This window comes from Anser anser (assembly GCF_964211835.1).
Source record: "Anser anser genome assembly, chromosome: Z".
In the NCBI taxonomy this organism is placed as follows: Eukaryota; Metazoa; Chordata; class Aves; order Anseriformes; family Anatidae; genus Anser; species Anser anser.
Genome location: NC_139723.1, coordinates 75716672 through 75740371, shown reverse-complemented (window position 1 = coordinate 75740371; position 23700 = coordinate 75716672). Strand labels below are relative to the sequence as shown.

Sequence of the window (23700 nt, the reverse complement as noted above, 5' to 3'; positions counted from 1 at the left end):
TTCACATTCTGTTTCTTGTTTTCTCTTTAGCTGATTGTGGGTGGAGTGCTGAAGTATTTCAAGCTAAACTAACTTCAGAAGACATTAACTTGGGAGAGAGCTACCATCAGCCTGGGCCTCCATTGTCCTACTGTAACTTTGAGGATGTTTTTGGCACTTCTTCATGTGGCTTTTTCATGCTGCCCTTGAGGCATTGTGCTTACCAATAGATCTTAGTTGTTGTTGCTGTAATGAAAAGCATCACTGCTAAGCCGTGCCTTCTTTCCTGTTTCCATATCCCTTTGCTGTTCCCCACACACTTATTATGTATCTGTACTACAGAAAGCTAGTACTGGCCCTGGATCTTGCTATGCTTAGTGCTGTTATTTTTATTTTCCTTTCTTGCCCTTGCAGTTTGAGTTGTGCTCTTGTAAAGTTTCATTCTAAACTGAAAGATACATTTCTCTCTTATAAAATATCAAATACTGTTGATCGTACCTAAAAGAGACACCGTGCTTTTTTGCGGAGCAGCGGGTAAACATAATTCGCGTTATGCAGACTTGCTGAGAACATTAATAAATTCCAATCACCCGAGTTGATGAAAGACGCACATTATCTGTTTCTGGCAAGAATTATATTGCATCTAATTAGGCCCAACTTTAGAACATAGCATTTCACGAGCAAAGTTAATTACAATGTTTTTAGTCTTTGTTACAAGAAAGCCCAGTGGTGGGGAAAATCAGCAGTTGACGTTAATTTGTGTTCTCTTACTTAATGCTTAACTGTCTCAGTCTTTTAGTATGTAAGCTTGCCAGACCTGCCATGTACTGCAGTTGGTGGGGAGAACATAATTTCAGCTGATGAGAATGACAGGGAGAGGATCTTATTTCCAGTAGCTGAAGGCAGTGTGGTTAACTGTCTAGTGTTCGTGGAGTTCTCTACCTTCAGTGATTCAATAGAGGGAGAGTTTTTATCAATTGATAAAAATCAGTTTATCAACTGATCATTGATATTATATGTAAGATGATGGGGTTGGAGTTGCTGCTGTTGGCATTAAGTCCAGAACACAGTCCTTATGAGATTTTCCATAGCTTCCTCCTCAATCCCACTATTTAAACCTTCTTTCCTGGTACGGTCTACCTGATTTATGTTATGAATATGACTACATATTCTGTAAAAGCTGTAAGAAAATAAAGCAACCCTTTCAAGAAACATCATGTGAGCATTTTTGCAGTATTTCTTGAGACTGGGCAGAGTCAGTCTTTAGATATCTTCTATTTCACAAGGTCCTTTGGAAGCAGCAGAACTGTTGAAGCTTGGTTGGTTTGTGTTCCATCTCCACTGCATCACAGCACTTGTGGTTTTCCCACTCTGACCTTCAGTGTCTGCCTTTTCTGCTCTTTCTCTGACATACATGTAGAGACAGCTCTCTGCAGTGTTCCCCCATGTGCCTGCTGGGCATCAGGCAGCGCCTGTTGAGGCTGTTCTGAATTGCTAAAACAGGTAGTGCAGTTAAACGTTTAGCATTTGACAGATCAAATAAAACAGCTAAGCTTAAACTGCAGCCTTTGGTGGAAGCACTGCCTTATTCTCATCTACATAATCTCTGTTTCTCATGAAACTTGCATGAGCTTATTTATCTTGGAGACTGCTTCCTAGCTTTAAGTAATCTGGGAGTAGGTGTACTGGTATAGAATGATTGCATAAACCTCTTTCTGTGGTGAGGAAGGAAACTGCATCAAATTAAAAACTATTTCAAAATAAATAATTTTGGAACAAGAACAGGACCTTCAGACCTGTATTGCTGAGTTTGCTGAAACTAGCCATACTAAGGACTGTAAGTTTCTTTGACACTTGGTAATGAATACCATCAGTGCTAACAGAAAGCTACCAGCTGGGTCCGGTTTTTAAAACTGACAATTCATATCGAGGAATAGGGATGTGGTTTCTGTCTATGCTAAATAAACTTGTAAGGAGATCTGATTCCACTCTGTAAAATAGATGGAACACTAAAAGTAGTGTCACACTGAACTTGTTTAAGAAAGCTACTTAACATAGCTGTTCTGGAGACTATCTGTTTGGGTGAGGACCTGGCTACACTTGCAATTTGAGAATAATCAAGGGTAGATTGTTTTCTTTGGTGCTTTGTGCAATAGCGCTTTCAACCATGACTGGGGCCCTGAAATGTTAGGATAATTTGAACTCTGACATGCATCTAGCTGCAGTTTCTTGTAAAATAAATAGATCTCAGTCTTTTGCAGTATGTTTTTCTGCCTGACATTTTGCATGTTATGTTTGTGGGTGTACCTTTCACCCAAAGGGTAAAATCATACTCTGTTACTGTCACTGTTTTGTGAACTTAAATGGCACATCTTACATCTTGTTTTTTGGTACTCTTACACTGTTGATGCAGACAAGAAATGAAAGAGTTAAAATAGGGTATTTTGTCATTATCTTAACCCTTCTTCATTGTGTGATGTGAATTTTTCCATTTCACCCTTCAGGGATGGATGCCACTGACTCTTATGTCTGAAGATCAGGTCTCTCACATACACATCAGTGAGATGATCTCAGGAATGGTGGCTGGCTGCTATCTGCTCTGTCCAGGTTTCTGCTTCCTCCAACCTGTCTGAGCAGCAAAGGTTTTAGGGGAAAATGTGTTGGGAGAGTCTTGTCTCAGGAAACTTTGGCTAAAAGCAGATAGTGACTAGATGGCTCACATGTAACATCTGCATGTTCTGTGCAGGAAGTAGGTACGGCATTCTTGTTGGTTTCCTCAAGAACTTCTTCCACAAACCTGTTACTTGTTCAAGATGCTACGATCTAGTGAACAGCCAAGATATGTTACTCTTTTAGCAAGTCTATTAGGCTGATTCCTGTGTCTTAGGGAAATACATGTGAGAGTTGGACAACTTCTACAACTTGAATTCTGCTGGATAGCTTGGAAGATGCTCTGTCTGTGAGAGAACTCGTTTTCAACTTGTTTCCCCTCCCTTAGGTCCCCATCCATCTTTCCAGGAGACCAGAAACCAAGATGTTCCTCTACATGGTATTGACATTGATGTTGTACAGATGTAGTAACTTTCTTAATCTTTCTTAAGCACACACATGGATCTAAGTGCAAAAAAAAGGATTGTTTACACAGAATAAAACAGTTACAGGACTGGGTGCAAAGAGATTTTGTACTCTGCTTTGGGGAGGTGTTGGGACTTGTAGTGCATCAAACTCCAGTTTGCACATCTTTGAGGAACAGAACACTTTTGTGATGCCATCTCATTTGAGCTGTGCTGTTTCTACTTGTGTTTCAATAGTGCAGTTGTTTTGTGAGCCTGGGATGCTCTCTGGAATGATATAGAGCATGTGATTGTCCATTGAGTCATCTGTGGCAGTGCAAACATTGCAGCAGGAGAGTATGCTCTAAAGCAAATGCTGAAAACTTGCATTCAGTGTTAAAAATAGGAATTTGCAATGCTGCAGTTTGTAGAACGCAAACAGTTGGTGATCTCTATTGCACTTAAAGGTCTGATGCAGTACGCTACAAAGACCTTACTGCGCAGACTTCTGTACTGGAAAGCTGAGTTGGGTTTGCGAGAAAAAGCTGTTTCCCATTTTCATCTGAAATATGAACTCTGCTTTACATTCCTGACCCATAACAGAGCTATTCCAAAAACATGCTTTTTCTCCACCAAAGCAGCATGTGTTGAATTATAATGGCCCATCTTGCAATGCAGACTTTTTAATTTTTGACAGGCATGAACTTCTGCAAGGGGGTGAAAGTTCGGGGGGAGAGGGGGACTTAACTCAGAAAATATGAACAGAAATATGCTCCTTTTCCAACCCTCTGTTCTTCCTGACATTCTTACCAAAAGAAATTAAAACCAGAAAGAATTTTAAGAGTTTTTATCTTGAGAAGAAAACTTGATGCCTGTTTGAATTTTTGGAATGTAAATCATGAATTAAAAGCCATCTTATGTTTGTTTACAACTTTACAGTATTTTATGAGATGGTGAAAAATACACCTTTGAGGGCTGAAAATAGATTTGTAATTATGTATAATAAGCCAAGATAACTGACTGTCTTAGCCTTGGCATGTCAGCCGAGAGGAAGGGGAACCTTCTGCAATCAGTGCTTTCCATTGAAAACATTGAAATTCTTCATGCCTTGTAAAGCATGTTGTCTGCAAGTTGTGTGGATGTTGAACTGGTTAAGTTGGGCTTCTGCTGTATCTGTTGCTCACTACTTGTCTGGCTCTGTTCCAAGCAGAAGCTGAGCTGTTTGCATAATGGGATTTGAAGTTCTTGCTGGTGCCTTCTAGTTGCAGCTTTTTGTAGCCCAGGGACCAAACAGCCTAAGAAGTAGCTTTTGTAGTAATAAAGGTACAAATTGTGCTGTGCTTTTGAAAATCTGAAGGGTGGAGAGTTTGATAGGCAAGTCTCATGCAAGTAGCTAAAGACCTTAACTTGTGGTGATGGATTGAATGTGGTAGAGTGCTAGAAAACTCTACTTGGCTTCTTCAAAGAAGAGGAACATCTATTTTTTTGCAAAAGCACCTCTGCCGTGATATATGTGTTAACAGTAATAATGCCATGTGTCATAAAGGCAGACGAGATGCCACATATCACACTGTACACCCTCAGGCAGTCTTGTGAAGCAGAAGGGTGTTATTTTGTGTGAGATACTATTAATAGGGGACACATCTTTGGTGAAAGAGTTCTGTTTGACAATTTTGTAAACAGGACTAAAGCAATTTTCCTGATTTATGGTGGGATTGACTTCTGACAGCAAGAGAATTTGGCGACAGAGATTCCTTCAGTTAAAAAACAACAAAAAGTATTCTTGAATAGTGTACATCATTTTAGCTCTGTGTTGGTCTGCTCTTTTGTAGCTCTTCTTAGTTCTCATCTGACTGCTGCAGGGCTCCACATTGTGTTTCCCAGATACAAATTATTTTAGGCTTGGTTTAGAAGGGACAATGTCAAGATGAGTCTGCTGTACTATTCTTTTTAAAAATAAAAGTGTTCATTCCAGCATATGTTCCTAAACACCAGCTCTCTTTCTGTCCCAGAGACTGTAAGTATTAAAGTAACTGGTATATTTTCTACATTTGGGGTGGAAGCCTTCTCTGGATGAAAGTTTTCAGTATCCACTTGTTATTTGTGCAATCCCTACCAAACAAAACAAAAAAGCCTTTGTGTGTAGCAGGCTCCTACTGCACCACAGTTTTAATACTTCCATATATGCTAGGATCTGGATGTAATTGTTTTATCCTTTTATCCTTTATCCTATGCTGATATTCTAGCTATGCTGGGATACTTTGGTCATTTTCCTTTGTGTCATAGTATTCTGCTCAAGCACATGGAAGTTGTCTGTACCCAGCGGAGAGATGCATTTTGGTGAGATATATCATGAGAGTTCTGCCGGAGCTGGCTGGGAGATGTCTCCAAGGTAACCAGGCTTTTCCTGGCATAACTCAACAGCTCTGTCTAAAATAAGTGCTGGTAGGGGCTGCGTTGGTGCAGCAGCAAGAAATGCATCAGTTTTGATTTAGACACAAGCAACTCGCTCTCTGCTCATGGGCTAGTGTTTTATTCAGACATCATCCATGTGAGGCAGGCTCTGTCACCTCTCTTGAAAGGATTCATAGTCCCAAGCTCCCAGGGCTGGAGGAAACCAATTGTTAAAGCATGCTCAGCTTCTAGACTTGAGAATAAATCTGTTTGTGTTTGTCTCCCAGAGATTTTTCCTTCAGCCAAATTAAAAAAAAAAAAAAAGGCAATATTGACTTGCTTTGGTGGGAGATGTATATGCAGACAGTGAAATATATAATGAAACCTGAAGTCTCTTTCTTTCTTTCTTTCTTTCTTTCTTTCTTTCTTTCTTTCTTTCTTTCTTTCTTTCTTTCTTTCTTTCTTTCTTTCTTCTAAATTTATATATTTCTTCAACAGTCATTTGATGGTTTAAAATCATTAAAATGTTGCCCTACAGCACCTAATTTTTCAAGGTCTACAGATGTGCATGGGTTATTTTATTGCTCTTTTATTGCATGTTCAGTCTCATGCAAACAACATATGGATCATAAACAACACAGTATGTTATTTTGCACTTTATTGAAATTCTATCGTTTCTATTTGCAAAATATGACTTCTCTTAAAATAGCACTGGCATGACTGGTTATAGTGCTTGTGGTAATTCAGAGTGTGTACAGTGTGTCAGGATGTATGGAGTGTGTTGATAAAGCTCAGTTAAACTGGCTGTCATCCACTTTCCACTTCAGTTTTCCTGTTCGACATTAAATGTTTGGAAAACTTTTTGCATGGGCATAGAAATAAATGAATGACGCATTTGAAAATAAAACAAAGCTCAGGAAGTGGCTGGCTACCCTTGAAGCTCAATACTCATCTAAAACTTACAATTTATTTTCAAATAATATATAATTCTCAGAAATTTCTTCTTTTGCCAAAATGTTTGTTGCCTACTTTTTAAACAAATCTGAACCCGAATGGTGGAATTTTCCTTTCCCTCCGTCACTTACGTCTGATGTTGATTGTTTAATTTCCAGTGTAAAAAGCTGGTGCATGGAACTCTCCCTGCTCTTTTTAACACACCGTGGAGGCTGCAGGTAACCTTCCAGCAATCATGAAGCCTTTCCCCGGTATTTGATGTCTTGTGCCATCTAGAGCATTTGTGCTGAAAGAAAGTGGCACAGGTGGTGGCCAGCCCACAGTGAGCATAACAGCCCAGTTTTGCAAAGGGGAACATAGTAAAACCAGTTCAGTGGCTGGGCAGACATGCAGCAAGCAGCCCGAGGCAACGTGTTGTGTCAGGGACTGAGTACAAAGCCTTGGACAGCTGCAGCACAGAGGTTTAATTTATAGTGACGTTGCAGTGCATGTGCCAAAACTTTCTTCACTCCTAAGGAAACACTTTCCAGCACATAGTCGCTCAGCCTTGTAGAGTTCTTTGGAGATGCTGAAGAGCTCTTTGTTTTTTCTCAAGCAGATAGCAATGCTTTGTGGTGGGTTTATGGAAGTCTTGTCTGTTCACACTTCACTAAAATTTCTGTAGTCACTATAGTAATATTGCTTCCATATTTTGCTAATAGAAGTATCTTCACTGTAACCTTTTCTGGAAAAGTAACAGCAGGACGATTTATCTTAGTTTAGTCAGTCTCTTCCCATTCAAACAGCGTGCCAAGCCAAAATGTTTAGATTTGATTTCTTGGAGGTAGTTGAAGGGCAGTTGTGAAATACTATAGTGTAGTAAAAGGATAAAATAGAACTGATATGTAGTAATTGACACTTCAACTGTTAAAAGAATAAATTTGCTAACATCCATGTCAAGTTCTTGAGAGCTTCCTTTTCAAATCCATATTTAGATGCAAAAACAAGATACCTAACTTTCAAAACGTCCACATGTTGAACAAGTAATTCAGTATTTTTATAGCTGGACTGGCATGGTATAAAATATGCTTGATATAAAAGATGATAGTCCATTGAACTTGTATCCTTTCATAGTGTGGATGTGATCTCAGCCTATGTGACAGAGATCATTTTATACGTCTTTAGGTTTTTATTAAATCCCTGATTTACGAGCGTGGCTGCAGCCTGTCCTTGGTTTGTACTTCAACCCTTGACTCAAGTTACCAATAAAAGCTCTTGCCAGAAGATTATAGGAATGGGTAGCTGCAGTATGAGAAGACCATACAATCAAAAGCATTCCAGGCTTCTGCATGGGTAATGCTCTGTGGTTGAGGCGTCATGGACAAATATGGTGGCTTTAGGCCACTTTTTTTCTGCAGTTTTCTTATAAATGTTGGGTTGGTGATACAGAGCTGGCCTGCTGAATTCAAGGTTACTGGTTTATTTTTCTTAATCAGCTTTGGATTGTTGAAGTGGTTAAGGGATTGCTAGCGATCTACAGCACATAGGTTTCTTGAGCACAGAGGTTTGAGTAAAGAGCATGATTGTTGGTAAAGGGAAGTTCAGACAAGGGGTAGCAGTGCTGTTTTTTTTTCTTTTTTTTTTTTTCTTTATGCTTTTCTCCTCACTAGAGGAAAAGCACTGTCATCATGTGTCACTAGCTTCTTCTCTAGGGCAGTGTTCCTAGCATGACATTGTTCTGGTCCCAGTCAAGGCCCTGGGGAGGCTGGTGTGTCTGCTGTTACAGAGCAGGAGGACGAATAGGAGATGTGATGCAAAAGGTGACAGGGCTGAACAGATTTCTGTTAGCAACATAACAGCAATTACTGTTTCAGGTTGAGGGTCCCACCAGCCTACTGAATCTTTCTACCTAATAAGTGACAAGTTCCTCCTTGAAACCGCATAGATGTCTTGCAACTGCAACTTACCTTGAAAGCAGTTCTACAATTCTGCTGTTAACTTTCTTTATGACCTGGTCCCACTGTTGTTTGATGTTCCCTCGTTGTGCCGAAAAAGACAACGGTTGATCCCCATCCATCTTGTCCATGTTACTGATGATTTTGTTGACTTCCGTCTTCCTTAACTTTTCTACCTTAGAGACTGAGGCATCCTGTCCAATTTGTTCTTCACACAGATGCCATTTTGGATCATATTTGTACTTTTTAACCTCTTCCAGCTCTAATGGAATTTTAGAGATGTATGGTTGGTATACAGTCCATTCTGATTGTTTTTTTTCTTTATGCCTGACCTCTTGATTTCTAACACTTCTTGATTTGATAGGGCTTGGGTGGAGAGTCAGGAAGCTTGGAACTTTTTCATGGGTCACTTGTGTAACCACTTGGCTTATCAATTTCTGCTCTTTCCCTAACATTTAAGTGTGTGGAAAAAGGATGCTCAGTGTAATGGCTGCTTGGGCCCTGTCTCTGCTGGGTGGGATTGTAACACAGTGGTTTCAGCCAGGCTTTGGAGTGATTGTCTCTATATCCCAGCCCCCAGTAATTTTCCCTTGCCAATTTTGTCACTATTGAGAAAGGAAACTACTGCTGCTTGTCATTTTTTTCCTTACTTTTCTTTCTGGAATTGGTCTGTTTTTCTAGTAGCCTGGACTCAAATCACAGATTTAAACTACCCACAATAAAAAGTGGAGTTCTTATAAAGCTGTTACACATTACATGTTAAGACATCTGTGCATACCTGCTCAAGTGGAGTCCTAAATATAATGAGGGCCAGAGTTAGAACCATGTACTGAGTGGTCACTGTTAATTCCAGGTGATTGTAGAACACTTGAGTTACGATGGTATTGATGTCTTCTGTTGTGTATATTTGGGTGATTAATGATTTGGAAGGTATTTTACCTGTCAGAGCTGATGGCTCTGATTTTTCTTAGCAGTTATTTCAATTCAACCTTTATGTAATGCAGAAGATAATATTCTTTGTCACTTGGTGTGTGTGTATTCCTTCCCTTTCCCTAGATATTTTTAAAAGGGAAGCTTCTTTTGATTTGCAAATAGTCCTTTAAACTTCATGCTCATTAAGACTGAGGTAGTAATCCAGCACAGATTGCTTTCAAAGTTTGTAATGGCAAACCTTTTAAAAGACGCATTGTTGTGGAAAGGTGTAGCAAGTACTTCACTGTACATGTTTAGGTGAGCAGTGTTTGTAACAATAATGGTTGATGCATTGATTTAGATTTGAAGAGCAATACTTATTCCTTTTCCAAGAGAAGATTTGAGAATATTTATCTTGGAAACTTCTAAAAAAACCCTGATTATTTGTGTATTACCTTTTTAAACTAGCTAGTCAGATGGATTCAGGGAATGCTTGTGCATGTCACACATGTCTAACGCCTTTCCTTCTCCTGGGACCAAGCTACATTACATCATGTTTTATGATTACGAGACAGAATTTTAGTGGAACTTGGCCATATGGTTGAGTCATCTGTTCTCTTCAGTTTTGGAAGGATTATACTAACATCTTCAAAAGACTGTTAAATTTATTGGCTTTTTTTTAACCCATAAAATTTGGAAGCTTTCTGCTGTTTCTGGCAATGAAAACTACCCCGTTTTCAGCTTATTTATACAATTATTTGCAATTATTACTGAATCTGTTGAAGATGCTGTTAGAGGATACGAAAAGGACACTTGTATCGTTTGTCGTTTTGGGTTTCATGTCTCTTGAAGTAGAAGGGAACCCCAAAGGTATGTAATGCAGATTCTTAAAAAATACACTTTCTTTGCATTTCGCTCGTGACACACAAAGCTGTTAGGCGTTCTCTTCTTCCTTGAAGACTTGAAATCTGTTAAACATCCTTGATCTCCTTTTCTCTCTCCCTCCACCTTCTCACATAAATTATTGAAAAGCATGTTTTGAAGAGGATAAGAATTAACTTACTGCTGACTGGCCATTTGCTCTTTTGGGAGCAGTCTGAATTGAGCATTTATTCATTCACAGTTGTTGCATTAGATGCTCTCTACAAAATCCAGCATAGCCTTGGTGTGAAGTTGCAATCCTAAAAGTTTGTAGAGTAAACGGAATGTAGTGGGGAGGGGAGTGTGTATATTTTGGGATGTTTGTCAGACTGCTCTACTTGTAAGCATCAAAGGGGAACGGTGGCTTAGGGAAATGTTTTATAAGATTGGCATTATTACTAGGCACTTTTTTTCCTCATGTCAGTACCTCTGTGGGCTCTGATGAAGAAGTTCTAGCTGTAACAGGAATGTTTTTGATGATCGAAAATGGGCTTATAGCACAGCAGACCCACTGTACATGGGATTGTGTTCTGTCTTCACAGACTCTGGGGCTGTGCTGCCCTTAAGGATTTTGTGCTTTGTGCATCTTTTCATTGTAGCAATTTAATTCACTGTGACTTTGAACTGGAAAGGTGAAAACCTCTAGGTAGTTAAGCTGCTGATCCCTGTTAATATAGGAACTGTGCATGAAGCTTTTGAAGAAATCACAATAAAAGCTAGACAGCCCTAGGAGGGTTTCTAAATGTAATAACAACAGTATTCCTCACAGAGCAGGATCAAGAGTACATGGTGAAACCATTGGCAGCACTTATCTCCAATAAGAGTAAATAGACCGTGGCATGCCAATATAATCCAGCCTAGGACTAATTAACAGGAGCTGACTGAATCTTTTTTAGCAACAACAAAAAAGGCACAGATTGTGATTTCTGTCATCTTGTGTGATTAATCCTAGCGTGTTCACTGAGATGCAGAATATCCAAATGAGCAAGAGCTTGGTAGAGATAGCACTTAGTGCTTGAGTAAATTGCATGTGGATAAGAATATTCAGATGAGATCGGAGGGTTCTTTACATGTATACTGGTCCATTAATTTACTGATCCGGGAAGTTGTGGCAGACAGCAGATGGCTCAATTGCTGTTTGAACAGGCAAGTGCTAAACTCCACCACTAGCTTGGGGCAAATAGCTCAATTTCTGCAGGGTGCCTGATAGGTGGTGTGCTAGCTGTGGCCCTGATCAGATGAAAGGTGAGGCCATCTGTGCCTGGCAAACAGAAAATCCGCATAAGGGGGATAAGTGTTATTATTCAACTCTGTACAGAAAGGAGCTCCTTCTGCAGATGAGGACCACGGGAAGGAAATGGGGTGAGTGCCTGCCTGCTCTTTCCCTCATTTTTCTTGAGGCCTGCCATGCATGGGCAGTTGATGTTCTGCATATAGAAGATCTGACGCATAAAAGCCTTGTCTGATTGTCAGTGCACGTGATGCGGAGGATAAACAACGTGGGAAGATGTGGTGGTGTGAAATCTCACATACTTTTCTCTAGCTGTTGAACTGGATTTTGTTTTCATGCAAAAACAATTGCTTACATTCCCAGTAGGACTTGAGAAATTTGGAAAGAATCCTAGGTGTAACTTCCCCATGACTCTCAGATTATCCTTCATTGCACCCATGGAAGTTAAAGCAGCAAGCAAAGCTGAGCTGCTTTAATATTTGATTTTGGAGACCTGACAAGTATTGGACCTAGAGGTCAATCCATGACACAAGTATCCGTCGGTGGCCTATTGAAGATCAGACAGACAGTGAAACATTTTTGCCTTCTTTTGTAGCCATGAAGTGCTTTTAGAGATTGAGCTGAGCTCTTGAAGACTCCAAACAAAATAACTTCTTGGCATAGGGATTTGTTTCTATGTGTGCACTGTGTTTTGTTTGGCTGTGTCTTGGGTTTCAGAATAGAAGGCTATAACCCAGTAACAGTGGATATGTCCATTACAAGAAGGGCAAATTCAGCTATAAATAGACTGTTTTTCTATGCTGAATAATTTTGAGATTTTTAATATAAATTTTGTTATGGATTTTGAAATTGTATTGCTTCCTACAATGGCAGTTTAAAAGGTATCAAAAATAGTGTCAGCTGTTTTTTAAAGCAACCATTTATGATGTTTTCTCGTACATTTGGATAATATTAAGATGGTAGAGTTTTGTCAAGTAATCTACTGCAGTCTTCTTGCTAGCAGAAAAAACAAAATGAAAACAATGGAAACAGCTTTCACTACGAGCTGTTGGTATCATGTAGACAGTTCATGTGACTCTTGACTGTGTGATTCTGTTTAGTATTGAAGATTTTTTTTCCTTGTCTGCAGGCGTCACAATTAGCCTTTGTGTCTCTGTTCCCCTTTACAGAATAACAGAGAGGAAAAAAGGGCAACAGCCCTAAAACTAGTAAAAAAATCATCTCTATGTAGAAGTGGCAAGAAGAACAATGGTTGGAGAGGTTCAGCAGTAGGCAGGAGGAAACACGGAGTCATGGGTCTACAAAGTGCCAGTCCTAGCAAATGAGGTAATGTTGCAGCTGAGCATGTTCCAGCATGATAGATGTCCTCTTGCTCGTCTGGAAGCAGGAATATGCGTCAAGCACTGGTTCCCTCTGCGAAATTCAGTCATCAACAGAAACTGAAAGATGTTACTAAACATCTGAGTAGATGTAGTCAGCTCAGATACTAACCAAAATATAGGTGGCGTTGAATGTAAAAACAAATCCATTAAGGAAGTGGTATGTGTACAGCATTGGATGTTGAAAGCTGACAGGCTGTTCTGATCACTGTCTCAACTCCAGAAAGTTTAGAACTATGTCCTGGTCATTAGGCACACTCTGGTCCTCAGAGACCATTGTGTCTAGCACAGTGTTGCAGAATGCAAGATAGTCAACACAATAGCTGAACAAACAAAACAAGCTTTGCTTGCAGATAGTTGGCAGTGTCCCTGTATCCTGTAGCCTGTTTATCGCTGAAAAATACTTAGCAGATAAAAAGTGAGATTAGATTGCCTAACCAATTTCACTTTAAATCTCACGATTCTTTTTCCCAACTGTGTGAAGCAGTTGTGCAACAGAAATCCTGAAGACTTGAAAGACTGAATGTCCTTAGTGTGAGTTGCAATTTGACCTTGATATTTAGCTAAAATCTGTTGATTCAGTTGTTCTTCAGTCTTAAAACTGTTAGAAAGTAGTCTTCACAAGGCCTGTAATGCTGAAAATCAGTGTTGTTTATAGATTTTATTATTATTATTTTTAAAGCATAAGGAAGACCTGAGGATTCTCTGTGGTCTTTGAGTAACAATTGGAGAGGCGTTTTCTTTTAAGTGTGTGTTCTGACACCCCATGGATTTTTTTTGAGGGACTGCCATGTGCTTGGCAGTAAACAGCAGTCTATTAGTTGTATTTTGGTTTTAGTAACATTTACTGAATGACTTCAAGATGAGAACAATAATCTGAGTTCATGTTCATTGTAGCTCAAATCTTTAAAGCTATGGGAAAAGGCAAAACAGTGGGAGATGATCACTTCAAAGAGGATTGATTTGACTTTTTTTTAAGATCCCTTGTGTTTTTTTACTGTGTTAAGATAAACATTGTTTTATTTATAAGAATATCCACGATTAATTCTTGGCTTTACTTTCTCCTGTCTTACAGAGAATGATCAGTTGCATGTGGTGTGGTTACTGCTACATCCTTCCCTATCTGAAAGTAAAGATAAATCTCTAGTTGCTGTATTGTTGATGTGAGGTGATAAATAACGGGCAGTAGTTTCACATATTGCCAATGTTCTGGCTATATGTTACTGATGATTTCGATGTAGTTTTTCTTACCACATGCTAGACATTAGAACAAAGTGAGCTTTTTGCACATCACTTGTCCTTTATCTCTACTGGAAAGTAATTGGTTGCTTGAAAACAGTAATTGCTTAAAAGAAAATAAAAGACCTGATGTGCCTAGATGTAACATTAACAGGAAATCTTGCTGTTCCTCAAGTGCGGAGATTGATTTCCTTTATGTTGTTAAAAGGCATTTAAGTGGTATCGGAAGGAAAAATACATCGTGGCCTTTACTAGGAAGTGAAATGAGCAGCACTTGTGAGTTGTGTGCCTCCCAGCTTGCTTAGGATTCTACCGTGTGCTGCTAGGCTTACTAGATGTGGGCCAGCCATTTCCCTGATGTGGCTTAGCTGGACGCTGTCACTCTCTTGGCCTCCCTTGCAGAGTTTCTGGGCTCAACCTCTTCACTGTCTTACTGTTACAGAAATGAAATCTCACAGTTAAGCTATGAAGAGCCACTGATTTCTGCGTTATTAATTGTGCACATTCCCTACACTGACTTTATGGCTACTCTGCATATAAATTTGTCAAAAATAACAAGAAATTAACAATAGTATATACAGTTATCTCAGCTAAACAGCAAACTCTTCAATGCATTTTTTTTCAATTTTCGTTACCCTCTTGAGCATTCTTGGAGCACAGCTCACAGCCAGCTGCAAATTGCAAGTCATGATTTAAGCAAAGACCACGCTAACTTTTTCTCAACAACATCTTTGTTTCTTATTCCTTCCCCTCCACAAACTTGCAGTTTCAGATGGCCATTTCAGTCAGGTCATCTTTCCCGTTCTCTGCTGGTAAAAGGCCCTTTCATTTCACAGCCTGTAGTCCCCCTTTGCCTGGAGACTTTCCAGGCAGTCCTACTGGCTGATAAAAGTGCCCTGCTGAGTGACTTGCGGTTCAGTTGTATTATTCTGGGGTTCAGCAAGAAAAAATGGTTTGCTTGGATAATAATCACTTCTTTATCCGCAGAAGCTACCCAATGAATGCGTAATTATCAAGGTTTACTGACAAGCTACCATTAGTCCTTTAACATTAGTGGTTCATGCACTCCAACTGCTTCCTGCCTTCCCCTTGGTGGTTTTTATCTACTTTTCAAATTGAATTTATGCTCTGACACAAATACAGTCTCCAGTATTAAAGAGGCCTTGCGCATGTTGTATAGGCAGTCGTTCCAAGGAAGCAGAGTAGCAAGAGGAGAACAATGGAGTAACGCTTTTTATTGTAGAAGGTTCACAGGTTACTTGCATTGCTGCTGCTGTTTCCACCTTTAAAGAAATGCTTCATCTGCTTATATAAACATAATTAATGCTACTAGCTGTCAGTCACCTCAAGTAGGGAACATGGGTGGACAAGAGAAGCTGGAATAGACTTTCTGGTATAGCAATTAGTAACGTATAGATAATATCGCTATGAATTACTTTCAAAGCCATTGTCACAATTTACTTTTTTGACAACTTAATTGGAGGTCAGGACCTTATTTGTGGTAAAGTTAATGAATATAGCGTCTTTTGGCACAGTTGTTCAGGGTGCTGCCTCAGTGAAGTGCAGTGCTGTGCAGCAGAGGTCAGCTTGCAGTGGCACTGGTGACATACATGGCCCCTGGGCAGGTTTTGAAAGGTACAGGAAAGAGCTGGAGCCACAGCAATTGAAAGGGGCCTTGGAGGCAGCAGCTTCTGGCATATACTAAGCTCCAAATGTCCTGGGAGCTGCTGCAACAAACTTGGACAAGCTGTTGCTTGATAATCACAGAATCACAGAATCGTCTAGGTTGGAAGAGACCTCCAAGATCACCTCGTTCAACCTCTGACCTAACACTAACAAGTCCTCCACTAAACCATATCACTAAGCTCTACATCTAAACGTCTTTTAAAGACCTCCAGGGATGGCGACTCAACCACTTCCCTGGGCAGCCCATTCCAATGCCTAACAACCCTTTCAGTAAAGAAGTTTTTCCTAATATCCAACCTAAACCTCCCCTGGCACAACTTTAGCCCATTCCCCCTCGTCCTGTCACCAGGTACATGGGAGAGTAGACCAACCCCTACCTCGCTACAGCGAGTTGAACAACATCTTGCCACTCTGTGAAGGAGACTTTCACTGCACCACATAAGTTTGCTAGTGGCCAATTCAGTCTTGGGGATGGAGGGCTGGGAAAGATATAGAGTTCTTACCCACTTATCACTGACTCCTGGGTTAAATGTTTTCAGATAAGCCATTCTTCTGAGAAAAGCCATCATCTGTTGTTTTAACTTTGGGGGATGTTTTGTCTAGCAAATGCATTCCCTACAATAGGATTGTTCTTGTTTTTAAGACTCTCTTGGGAAGTCCAGCACACACAGAATTTTGTGGATGACCTTGTGATGCAGTGGGTTCAGCGTCTTTGGCTTCACAAACAATTGCATGGCAGTCCTTAAGTATTCCTTTCCTTTTCAGACAGCAAGTTGCTGAGTTTGAAGTTATCAGGAATTTCAATTTGCTACTCCTGGCTTCCCTGCAGTTCTGATTTCAGTGGAGATAACATAACTTTGCCTCCAGTAGGTTTGCAACAATGCAAGGTCACTTAAACCATCTCCTGTAGGCTGCATGCCAAAGATAAAGAAACACAGTTGTTGTCCGGTTAATGTTTGCTCAGGTCTTTGCAAATGGGAAACACTGTGTACAAGTGCTAAGTAGAACTATCACCTCTAGTTATATGTTGTCATTTCTTGCATGACATTTACTGATAATCTCAAGACAATTGACGTTTAATATCCTGATGTGGTCATGAAGGAAATTAAGAAAGTATCTTCCTTAAACATTTTTTAAATTATTGAGCTTTTCTTCTGGAAAGGAATATGTTCACTTTGCATCAGAAGAACAAAACAATGCTTAAAGCTTGCATTAGCTGTTTTGACTAGGGAAAAATAGGTTTCGACATGAAGGTTTTATCTGTGGACTCAAAACAAATTGCCATCTAAACATACTCTATGTGATCCCAATGGCAAAGGATTTATAATGGGCAGCTCCTGCTCCATGTAGTAACTCCTTGATTCAATGGCTGCAAATACTGATAATCAGAATACTGATAATCAGGTTTGCAGAAGAAATAATGTGTGTATCTGTGGCTGATGAAGCTGCGGTTTGGACAGATATACCTGTCCTGAACATTATCATTGAAGGTACTGCCTGCACTCTGCTTTTGGCTTCAGTACTATGCCCTTTTTAATAAGTAATCATAAATTGATAGTATAAATCAAGTCAATCAGTTCCCTCCTGCCTTCTGCCTCACTCAATTAACCTTGATCTGACAGTGCTGTGTGTAGGAGTGGCTTTCCCTCCTGAGCTTGGCTAGCTGTGTCCTGCCAACTTCTTTGTAAGGTTCCTAAAAATGTTCCTAAGCTGAACAGCGTGCTGATACTTAAAAATTCAACTGGGGGAAAAAGCAGCTGAAGAAGTACAATGTGGAATACTGATTCTGTTTATATGAAGCTGAAATGTGTGTTTCATCAGCTGAGTTTTGCATGTGTTTACAAACCATTGTTATTGCAGAATGTTAATTGTTTGGGGGGACTTGTGCTTGCTGAGGAAGGGATAAAGAAACCCCACATGTGCAGTCTTTTCCGTGTTGATTCTGCCAACTTAATTACATGCATGTGTTTGCCTTCATGCTGAGCTGCTCGGTTTTTTATTTGCATGCAGCACCATGTGTCACAGGTTACTCAATTGGCTAATTTGCGTATTTGCAACACTCTTCAAACAAACAAAAAAAATCCCCTTTGGTTTTAATGCTGATGAAAAGTATCTGCTTAACTGCTCGAGTCTTACATTTTTGTTGCTCTGATGCTATGCTCAAGAGACACTGCTGCTATTCTGTGTTAACCTTGAGCTCGTGCCCTACATGGGCTTGTTCAGAACAATGCATGTCTAGGCATCTCTGACAGAACAGGAAGCATCCATTTATGCTACCTGAAAGAGTGGCGGCGGCGACAGGACTGAAACTTCCCAGGGGCTGTTTGCCGCATGGTGCTGTCTGTGCTGCCTGGCTGAAATGTGCATGTTGTGTTGGTGGGTGTGGATAATAGCAAGGAGTCGGTGCTGAGCGAGCCCTGCGATAGAGGAGGCAGGATGTGGGGCAGCTGAACAAAAGAGCCTTACAGAAATGTTTGGGCTGCCTGAATAAGTGGAATGGGATGGTTTGTGGGGTTGCAGTGGTGGAAGCTTGATGCAGAGGTTTTAACAAGTTGAGGTCTCTAGTTATGCTGGCTGCCTTGGTCCTTCCAGTGCTCTTGGTCAATGAGCATCCATCTCCCATGTGCACATTGTCCTGGACAAAAAAATGTTGGTGCTGCACAATAAATGGCAGCTCAAGGTGGCTTTTAGAAACATTTACTGAGCAATAGTAGTTGTGTTTGGGACTAGCCATATTTTGTATTGTACTGGCAGAAGTTACTTTCCAAGTCTTTGGTGGTTGTTTGTGTGACTTGTGGGGTCAAAACCAGGCTAATATTATAAAAGAACCAGAAATTGTGTGTAATGCAGAGGTCACTGCCTCTGTTGAGGGTTCTGTATTTTCTGGTCTGCTCTGTGCACCAGTGGCCGTGCAGTTGTTGATTACATGAGGCACCACTGTGAAAGCCTTAGTGACTTAAATGCCTCCAACTTGCTTCCAACCCTGGGGAGGGGACACTGTATTTCTGGGTACATATTCTCTGCGTGGGTTCCTTCTGTGTTTTTTTTTTCCTTTTTTTGCTTTTTTTCTCTTTTTTTTTTTTTGATAGTAGGGCTACAATTTCCTACAGGAACAGCTGTTTTTGAAAGCCTGCTGTAGGCCTTCATTAGCTCTACCTTTAACTTCTGGAATGTATTCATTGTACAATGCTGCTGATTTGAGTGTACTGAAGAAGAAAAAACAGTTGAATCATATCAGAGGAATACTTAAGCAACAGTTGATGTCTGCATAGTTGTTTGTTTATGTGGACAAATGTATCCCTGATCTTATTTTGCAGAAAAAAGAGGTCTATAAATAGGTTTATGTAACTTACATTATAGTTAAATGTATATAATTCTGTTAAATATGTATAAGAAAGCTTGAATAGAAAATGGGCCTACAATAGTGACATGTTTATTGATACCCTAGAATGGAATCCTTATTGCTTTAATGGAAAGATGCATAACTTTTATATGGACAATACAGCATGATGACTTTAAGCATCTTGCATAGAACACAGCTATTTTAATTTTTAAATGAGCATAACTCTGCTACACAATGGTGAAGAGAAACTACATGTATCCTTTTGTATTCCAGGAGCAAAACAAAAGAGCTGATATGGTAATATTAAAGATCTTATAGAATCACTAAGGAAATCTGAAAACATGCAACTGGAAAAATGAATGTAAGCTGATTAGGTATCAGGCAGTTTCTAAAATTATTAATTCCTTTAACAATTCTGAGTCATAGTGCTTAGAAGAAGGGGTACTAATTAGATACAGAATTAGGACCCTGAAAAAGAGGGTGTCTAAAATGATTACCAAATACAGAACTTGCTATTCTAGCCTCCAGCCTCTGTGGTTGTCCTCTGAACAGGGAAAAGAATTACGATCTTTGCATGAAAAACAAGGAAATGTACACTGATAGCCTTTCCTTGACACTGAGATGGATCTGACAGAACTGACTGTTTTCAGGGTCTTCATGAGAGACCACTTTACCTAACAGCTTGTCCAAGTTTGGGTCTGTTTAATTCATGGAGACGAGGGATTCTGTTTAGTGGTACAGATAAATAGGAAGCATTTGTTGAAATGAGGCACTGTTAAATCTTTCTCTAGCTGTGTGAGTGTGTTTGTTTTTTTTAATCAAAACAAGTATGGTTGGAAACTACAGGAAAAATGAAATAAAGTTTCTGCTCTTTTAAGAGACTAATACCATATGTCATAAAATGTTTTGCTTTTGGCATGAACATGGCATCATTGCGCAACATTAGAATCGCTTTCAGAATGCTCCAGGCTTCGCCATTCAATGTTAAATCTCCCAGGTGCTGCTTCCACGCTATATAAATACTGAGGCATGATTTGGGACCTGGCTGTGTTGGTTTCTCTTGGCTCTGGAATGTTAATGACAGTGTAACTACAGACAGGGATATGGTTATCAAAGCAGCCTGTCCAGAGGGAAATAGACGTCTTTCTTAAACCTGGGGCTTGGCATTAGCATGTTTGTATGCTTACACCAGAATACTGGGTATAGGATTATACTTCATTTTTTCAGTTTAATAGCTGAATATTAAAGAAATACCCATGCAACTACTTCTGGAAGACATGGTCATTTTTGCACTAAAAAAGTGAATACCCTGCTGAAAGTTGTTCTGCTATGGATTTTCTGCAAGCATTAATCTTCACATTTTCCTGTAGTTTACCCAGTTTCATGTTTCAGTAGTAAACTGGTTATTTTAGGTCATGAGAAAATCTTAAATTAGGTATTGTATTTCTTTTTCAAAGTACAGGTGAGTATTATGTTAGATGTGTGTGTGTAGATAATCATGTTACCTGCTATCTCCTCTTTTCTTTTCCAAGATTAAATAAATAAATAAATTGTGTAGGAGTTAGGTGCCAATAATGCTTTGCAGTCATCTTGGTGATTTGTGGGTGATTGATCAAATAGCTTATATTTAAGTATCTCATATGACTGCATAATAACAATAAACAAACTTAGAAACAGGATGAAGTCCAAAACAAAAGGCATAATATGCTTACAAACAAACCATGTTAATTTTCAAGATTTTATTTAAAAGTAATATACGTCTTTTTAACATCTGTTTTTAATAGTACGCTCCCTTTAAAAGCACAAAAATCCCCAAATGAAGAATATGCAATGAGTTTCATTTTAGGTGGAGCTTGCTGCTTGGAAGGGCACTCATTGCCATGGAGTATAAATATTGCTAGGGGAAACATCATTTTTTGCAGATGTAACTAATGCTCTGGAAACTACAGAGCTTTATTCCAGTGCTGTAAGAATAAAGAACACAACCTGTTTGATGTGCATCTACCCACCAGTCAAAACACTGCCATCAGACTGCATTTGTTCTTTGTCTTCTGCATGCCGCCTCCTTTGGCAGAGCTGCCATTCATACTCTTGGTTGCAGGTGTTGTTCTTTCAACTACTACTTTCCTGCTTGGACTGCATTCTCATCCTTATATGTTTGTTTTATTTTTTTTAATCTAGTTTTTTAAACAATTAGCAAGGTGGAACACTTTCTTCCCTTTTTGCTTTTCAGGGTGGGCAGAGCCTTGAGAATTGGTTTGTATCAGCGTGCACTTCATATTTTCTCACGAGTCCAGACGGAAAAGTATCAAACATTTTGTTCAGCTAACAGCAAAAAAAAACAAGTCTGTGCAAAGTGTCAGAACAAAGTGCTCTTCAAGCTGAATATTTCTCAAGGAGCATATTAATAGGAATTCAGTCTTTGCCAAAATTGTGTAGAAATCCAGTGCTGTTGAACAGACAGTCATGCCGGAGATGAGCTGACTGATGTCAAAGAGAAAGCCATAGTCTGTTGAAGATGCTCTCCTGAGTGTAGCAGGGTTTCAAGCTAATCCAAAAGCAGCTTTTAATTGCACATGAACTAGATGCTCTTACTGAAGACTGTACCCTGTTGTGAGTCCAACCTAGAAAGCATGGGTGCAACTTTCACTCATTTTCAGAGGTTTTTTTGCTGTGGTTACATGGGATACAAAAGGTTACTCTGTTTTCTTAGTAACGTGCTAGATCCTGGTTGGAAATCTGGTAGAGGAAATAGGCCCTGCCTTGAGAATTGGGAATGGGAGGGAGGGGATCATCACGTTAGGAAATAGTGTCATTTCATTAATTCAAGTGATGAGAATGATTAAAAAAGACGTAGTGGATTTGGAAAGGTTTAAATATAGGGTGGTCATCTTTTGTTTTCAGCAGTGATATGGATGTACTGTCTATCTCGGGTTGATTCCTTTGTTTTAAAGGCAAACATGGTGGGTTAAAAGCTCAGTAAAACTAATTACAGCCAGCAAAGGGAAGACTCTTAACCTGTGAATCTCTTGTGTTAAACTGTGAGCTGGGGAAAGCCTTGAATATGGAAAGTTTTGATTGACCTGGGTTGATAAGGTGGGGTGCGAATCAGCTGAGACAGCTCATTGCTTATCAACATGATGTATGTGATGAAGGTCTCATGGGGCCAGTGCAGCTCCGAAAGAGAAACTAGGACTGTCCTGTTTCTAGGCAAGTGAAGGAGAACTCTTTTAAACAAAGCAAGAACAAATGGGTTTGTATCTGCACAGTTCTTCTGTAGAGTTTTTATGTCAGAGGTCATCTTCAGTGAGTACTTAGGTCCTGGCTTGAGCCATTGAATTCTCGGGAGCCTGTGCTACATGGATTGCAACTTCATTTTATGTAGCTTTCTCTGTGTCTTTTCTTTGATTTGGGCTTCTGTTTTGGCTTCCAGATGTGCCAAATGTGTGTAGAATCATTCAGGGAAGCCTGGGCACTAGTGCTAATAATGTTTCTCCCTTCTTCTTTTACTCTAGACCAATGAGTGGAATAAGAATGATGATCGGCTGCTGCAAGCGGTGGAGAATGGTGATCCTGAAAAAGTGGCTTCACTGTTGGGTAAAAAGGGAGCCAGTGCCACCAAACAAGATAGTGAGGGCAAAACTGCGTAAGTCTAACTTAAACTTGTGATTTAAATGTAATAGAGGAGAAGTAAACAGCCTTGGATGTCCATGACACTTACAGTAGTTAAGCACCAGGGACTGTCCTGAAAATAAAGGTATTTTCACCTGAAGCACGATACATTTTGGAAAGCTTCTTTCTGATGGTCTGTATTTATAATTTTACATTTAAAATTCCATTTCATAATCAGAAACCTATTAAGGTAACTTGAAGCTAGTCTGCTGGGCAGACTGGTGCCATTTTAGGACAGGATATTTTGGGACTCAGGAATTTCATGACACTCTACAGATTGCACACTCCAAAAGGCATTAATCTGTGGGGCTATTTTTTCCCATGGACATTAGTTTTACGATACAGAACTGAAATTATCTTCAGTTCTAACTAACCTGTTAGAAACAAAAATTATGGTGATGGGGGTTTTAAAATCTTGCAGATGATAATTCCTCCTTGTTGTGATTGAAACTGGACAGTGAAAGTTTTGAGTGAACGAGATTCCTTTCATAGTCTCAGTATATTTTATTGAGAATCAATGTAATGTTTTCCTCTTCTGTTCTTATTATCCTGTGAACATTCTGAATTGTGGAAGATAAAAGATTCCAGTAAGAAAGTTACAACATGGGATTGCTATCCCTAAACTTTTTTTCTTAAGGCATTGGAAGATGATTAAATGGATAAATGAAAAACAAGCATCCCATGAGAAAACCAAAGCCTTTGTAAAATTGAGGATAGCTGGGGAGAAACGAAAACAGTTTCTAGTCTTGGGATAGACAGAAAAAGGCTGTTTATACCAAATAATAAGTTCCAATGAATTACCTCCTGGATTATTTATTGAGTCATGATCTGCTTCTTGCTTGGTCTGTCTCAGTTTTCTACATCTGCTATATTTCTGTTCTGCGTCTGAGGAAACTGGCAGTGACTCATAGTGAATGACCTGCAGCTTCTTACTGCAGAAGTCCGTGTCCTCTAATCACTTCAGATGGGCTTTCTCCACACTTCAATATGATTTTAATTTTTA

The 23700-nt window shown here is 39.6% G+C and overlaps 1 protein-coding gene and 1 long non-coding RNA gene across 7 annotated transcripts in view; both read left to right on the top strand.

Moving 5' to 3' along the window:
* Nucleotides 1-22534, top strand: part of LOC310890072 — a 38960-nt gene extending 16426 nt beyond the window's left edge. The window contains exon 4 of the long non-coding RNA XR_014577002.1: nt 31-22534. This is a non-coding gene — a long non-coding RNA (uncharacterized lncRNA). The remainder of the gene's footprint in view (nt 1-30) is intronic.
* RAI14 (retinoic acid induced 14) overlaps nt 1-23700 on the top strand; it is an 86306-nt gene that overhangs the window by 27122 nt on the left and 35484 nt on the right. For all 6 annotated transcript variants that reach the window (XM_083818527.1, XM_083818529.1, XM_083818528.1 and 3 more), the window contains exon 3: nt 22541-22671. In XM_083818527.1, the coding sequence (XP_083674653.1) occupies nt 22541-22671 (131 nt within the window). The remainder of the gene's footprint in view (nt 1-22540; nt 22672-23700) is intronic.